We start from the raw sequence: 4211 nt of genomic DNA, 5'->3' as shown, positions 1-4211 counted from the left end.
AGTTGTGGTAGAATTCTAACCCTCTCAAATTATGACATGGCATTAACTGATTAGAATCTCTTTATGCATATCTGAGATTATTGGTTAAAAGCTCTGAACTTTGATTTGTTTTATTGTCACTGAGTATAAATATGTTTATTTCATTGTTTTTCCCTTTAGGAAATAGGTTAGATAAAAAACACATACACGCAATCATATACAATGCTTATACACAAAGCAATGATTAAGTACATAATCAATCCCACCCTTAAACCAAATTGGACCACAGCCCAGAGATGAACCCATTTGACATGCCATTCAAAACACCTGATTCATGGACTGGACTCTGTTAGTGTCTATGTTCTTTAATTCACAGTTCAGTAGTTATCATTCTAATGACAACCATTTGACCCTGTGGACATAAAGTCGATAAATCTATATAATATCCAGAAAAAAAAAAAAGACTTTTTATATTATTACTACACAAGGAACATCATTCTTACAAACATAAATAAATAAAACCTTTACTAAAAGTTATTTTTTTTACTGATTATTTATAACCTGTGTTTTTCTCCCTCCTAGGCTACTGATAAAGATACTGGCAATTATAGTGTCATGGCATACAGACTCATAATACCACCAATTAAAGAGGGAAAAGAAGGATTTGTGGTGGAAACATATACAGGGCTTATCAAAACTGCTATGCTCTTCCATAATATGAGGAGGTCCTACTTCAAGTTTCAAGTCATTGCAACTGACGACTATGGGAAGGGACTAAGTGGCAAAGCTGATGTACTTGTAAGTAGATAAAACTTCAGATAAAGGGGCACATAAAACAGTGTTTTTAACTCATAGAACATTTAAATTTATTTAATATAGGTATTCTATAACGTGATTAATTTACATTCAGGTTGTTGATAGCTATAGTTTAGGATATAAAAATATAGCTTTACAGTTGTTTATTTATTATTACCATTTGGGAAATACACCATATGTTTTTTATATATGATTGTGGCAGAAATATCGTAAGCATAAGATTTCTATTTGGTCTGCGAGTCTCATTTGTAATATAGAGTTGATTGGAGCTACTTAAAATTATAAAATGCTTTACAGAGTTGTGCTGTAGAAGTTAAAAGATTTTTTTTTTATTACTGTTTAAATTACTTTTAGGCCTTGTGTAATTAAGAAAACAAAAGGAAATATTTTGAAACAAGTTTATGTCCCAATGGATAATTATTTCTTATTTTACCAAAATCCCCATTGATAATTTTGATGAACATTGACTTTTTATTTGGCCTCAATCAGTAACATCACTTTTCTATTCTGCCTTTTCTCAGTCTACACACGTTCAGTGGTAGATTATCCCCAAGGGTAGTTTGATATTAACACTTATTCAAAATATTCAATACCAGTGCATGTATCCTATGGAATCTCTATCATTATTTGGACTTTTCTCTGATGAATCTAGTAAAAAATATATTTATTATTGGAACTATCTATCACTTAAAGACAGACTCAAGTGTAATTTTTCTTTTGCTCTTTAGATCTTATTAAATCTTTATCTTTCACAGTTTTCTTCATTTTCATATTTCTCTGGACAAGTTTAACCTTTATATATATGCAGACATCAGTGGTCAACTATTATTCTTTTTAGATAATGGTAAAGACCAATCATCATGATTGTGATTGGTATGAAGGCCAGAACTATGTCATGTATAACAGTAAAGCTGCATAAAAAAACAAAGACCAGTCTAAGCCAATAAGCTTTTGGCATAGAAGGTATTATGGTTGACAAAGATTTTCAATCAAATCAATATCTGTAAACATTATGCGAAATAATGTTATTTCTCTCATTATTTAAAATATGCACATTGTGAAGCTTTAAGGCTGATAAGCTCACTAAGTATACGTAAAATATAAGAAATATAAACAAAATATAACTATATAGGTTATATATATATATATAATATGTATGCAAGCAATGTGAAGTTTATGAGATTTTTATTTGAACGCTATAAACTATTTTGTGTAAATTATAAAATATACCTTTAAAATTACCCAAAATATATTTAGAAAAATTTAATTCAAAGAAATCATGTTAAACATTTTTAATTATAATATATATGTATGAAGAAGCCTTCTCAGCAAAATACTATTTATAAGATCTGCAATCCTTTAAATCAAGAAAAGGGAGATATGGAGGGAAATAAGACTTTTATGTAAACAAAATATTCCAAAACCAAGAAGGAAGAGAAACGATGGCAGGTCTAAATAACTAATAGATATTTACTCAGTCTGGAAGAGTGAGAGACATAAAGTAAATAAGAGACAGGCCTGAAGATGGAAGTAGTTAGTTCATATAAAAGCTTTAGATAATATTAAAAGTATTGGAACTTTTTCCTAAAAGCAACAGGAAACTATTGAAAATTTTTTAGTAAGAGTGAGTGAAGGTAAGATTTTTAATTTAGATAAAACTTTGTGTAATGCAAATCTGGACCTCCCCTGAGGTTACTACTTCTGCTGCTTTCTCAAGTAATGGCTTTTGTGTTCTTTTCTATATTTGTTTGCCACAGTCTTTATACTAGCTACTGGCAAAGTAGGATTCTCAGTGCACTACGTTACTATTTCTATACCCTTCTTCCTTCCTAGGAATCCAGCCTTTATTCTCACCATCTAACTCTGTTACTTACTCACTGTCTCACATTATTGCTGTGATCTCCCAAATCTTTGGTCAATTCCCAACATATCTCAATGAGTTTAGCTCCTGAGTTAAGGTTGCTGTCTCCAACATTTCCCTGTCATAGTTTTTGGCATTTTCATTGCAAAGATGAATCTTCCAATATCCCAAATTCACAATTTCCTCTAATGCTTTGCTTCCACTGGCTTTACCCTCTACTTTACTATGATCACTTAACAACCAGTTATTTTTGCCATTATCAATTACTGAAACCCCTCAATAACTTTCATTTCAAATCGCCCACTCTTTGACCGTAATACTGAATGTGTTCATATAATTCCAGCACTCTTTTGTTCTCAACAGGACCTTTAATCCATTTAGCCTGCTATATTTCCCCTTCTTCTACCCCTCATATTTTATCTTTCTTGCTTATCAGCTTTGTGGTGCATTATCAATTAGTATAAACACTCAATCACATAAAAATTCAACTTCCTTGTCTTTTCTCCCTACATCATACTCACTTGGCAAAACCATAACTCTAGTTAATTAAAACATTCTCCTTTTTCTTATGCTCAATATGACTGCAAAAACATACATAACTGTATAATTGTGTATAAATCCTTCAAGTGAGCTCTCATGTTGTCCTGTAATGACAGTATATTTCCTGGTCCATTCTAGAACTCATCTCTTACAAGAGGTTTATGAAGAATTAATAGGACTTAGAAATCAAACATGTAAATTTACAATCTGTTTTTATAATATTGTGCTTAATAAATATTCCTCTTTTTTTGTTGTACCTAGCAATAAAGATGGATTCCAACAATAGAAATATTTCTTAAACATTTTTATTGATAAGCAACACATAAAGAATGAAATTAAGCAATTTTATAATAATGTTTTAATAGTTTTTATTTTGCAATTACTGTTGACATTCAATATTATTTTATATTAGTTTCAATTATACAGCATAGTGGTTAGACATTTGCAAATAGTTCCAAAAATACACATTAGTTTATTATACCAAACATTAAAAAATTCTGCTATAGAAGAACAATTTTATTAATATTTGGTATAATAAATTGTCATGCGTATTTCTGGAACTATTTGTAAAGAGGCTATACTAGAAAAGTAACATAAATGTATCTAGACTATTTAAATATATTTGCTATGAATGATAGAAGAAACCAAGGAATCAGAGATGTTGGATTTCTTTGAAAAATCAAAATTTAAACAGTAAAAGCTTATTCTCCATTTGCATAGTCAAAAATGTGTACATTGTACATAAACCATATATTAACACTTTAAAACGATTAAAAATTTTAAAGACAACTATTAATAGGTAAGTATGAGACAACTATTTTTGGAGTTAAGTATAGTATGACTTTCGTTTTTTTATCAAAATTAGAAATACATAATTTTTATATCTTGAAAATACAGAAGTTTGTTTTCAAAAGTTATTAAAATTGGAATATCTTTTTGATAAATTGTAAGCTTAATACAAACATATATATACATATATATATGTATATGTGTGTGTGTGTGTGTGTGTGTGTGT

General features: G+C 29.5%; 1 protein-coding gene across 1 annotated transcript in view; it reads left to right on the top strand.

Annotated features, from left to right (window-relative positions):
- Positions 1 to 4211, top strand: part of PCDH15 (protocadherin related 15) — a 562288-nt gene that overhangs the window by 509657 nt on the left and 48420 nt on the right. The window contains exon 28 of the mRNA XM_011361648.1: positions 562 to 777. Within this exon, the coding sequence (XP_011359950.1) occupies positions 562 to 777 (216 nt within the window). The remainder of the gene's footprint in view (positions 1 to 561; positions 778 to 4211) is intronic.

This window comes from Pteropus vampyrus, unplaced genomic scaffold (genome assembly GCF_000151845.1).
Source record: "Pteropus vampyrus isolate Shadow unplaced genomic scaffold, Pvam_2.0 Scaffold68, whole genome shotgun sequence".
NCBI lineage: Eukaryota > Metazoa > Chordata > Mammalia > Chiroptera > Pteropodidae > Pteropus > Pteropus vampyrus.
Note: the sequence above shows the minus strand (reverse complement) of the source record. Positions and strands in the feature narration are given on the sequence as shown.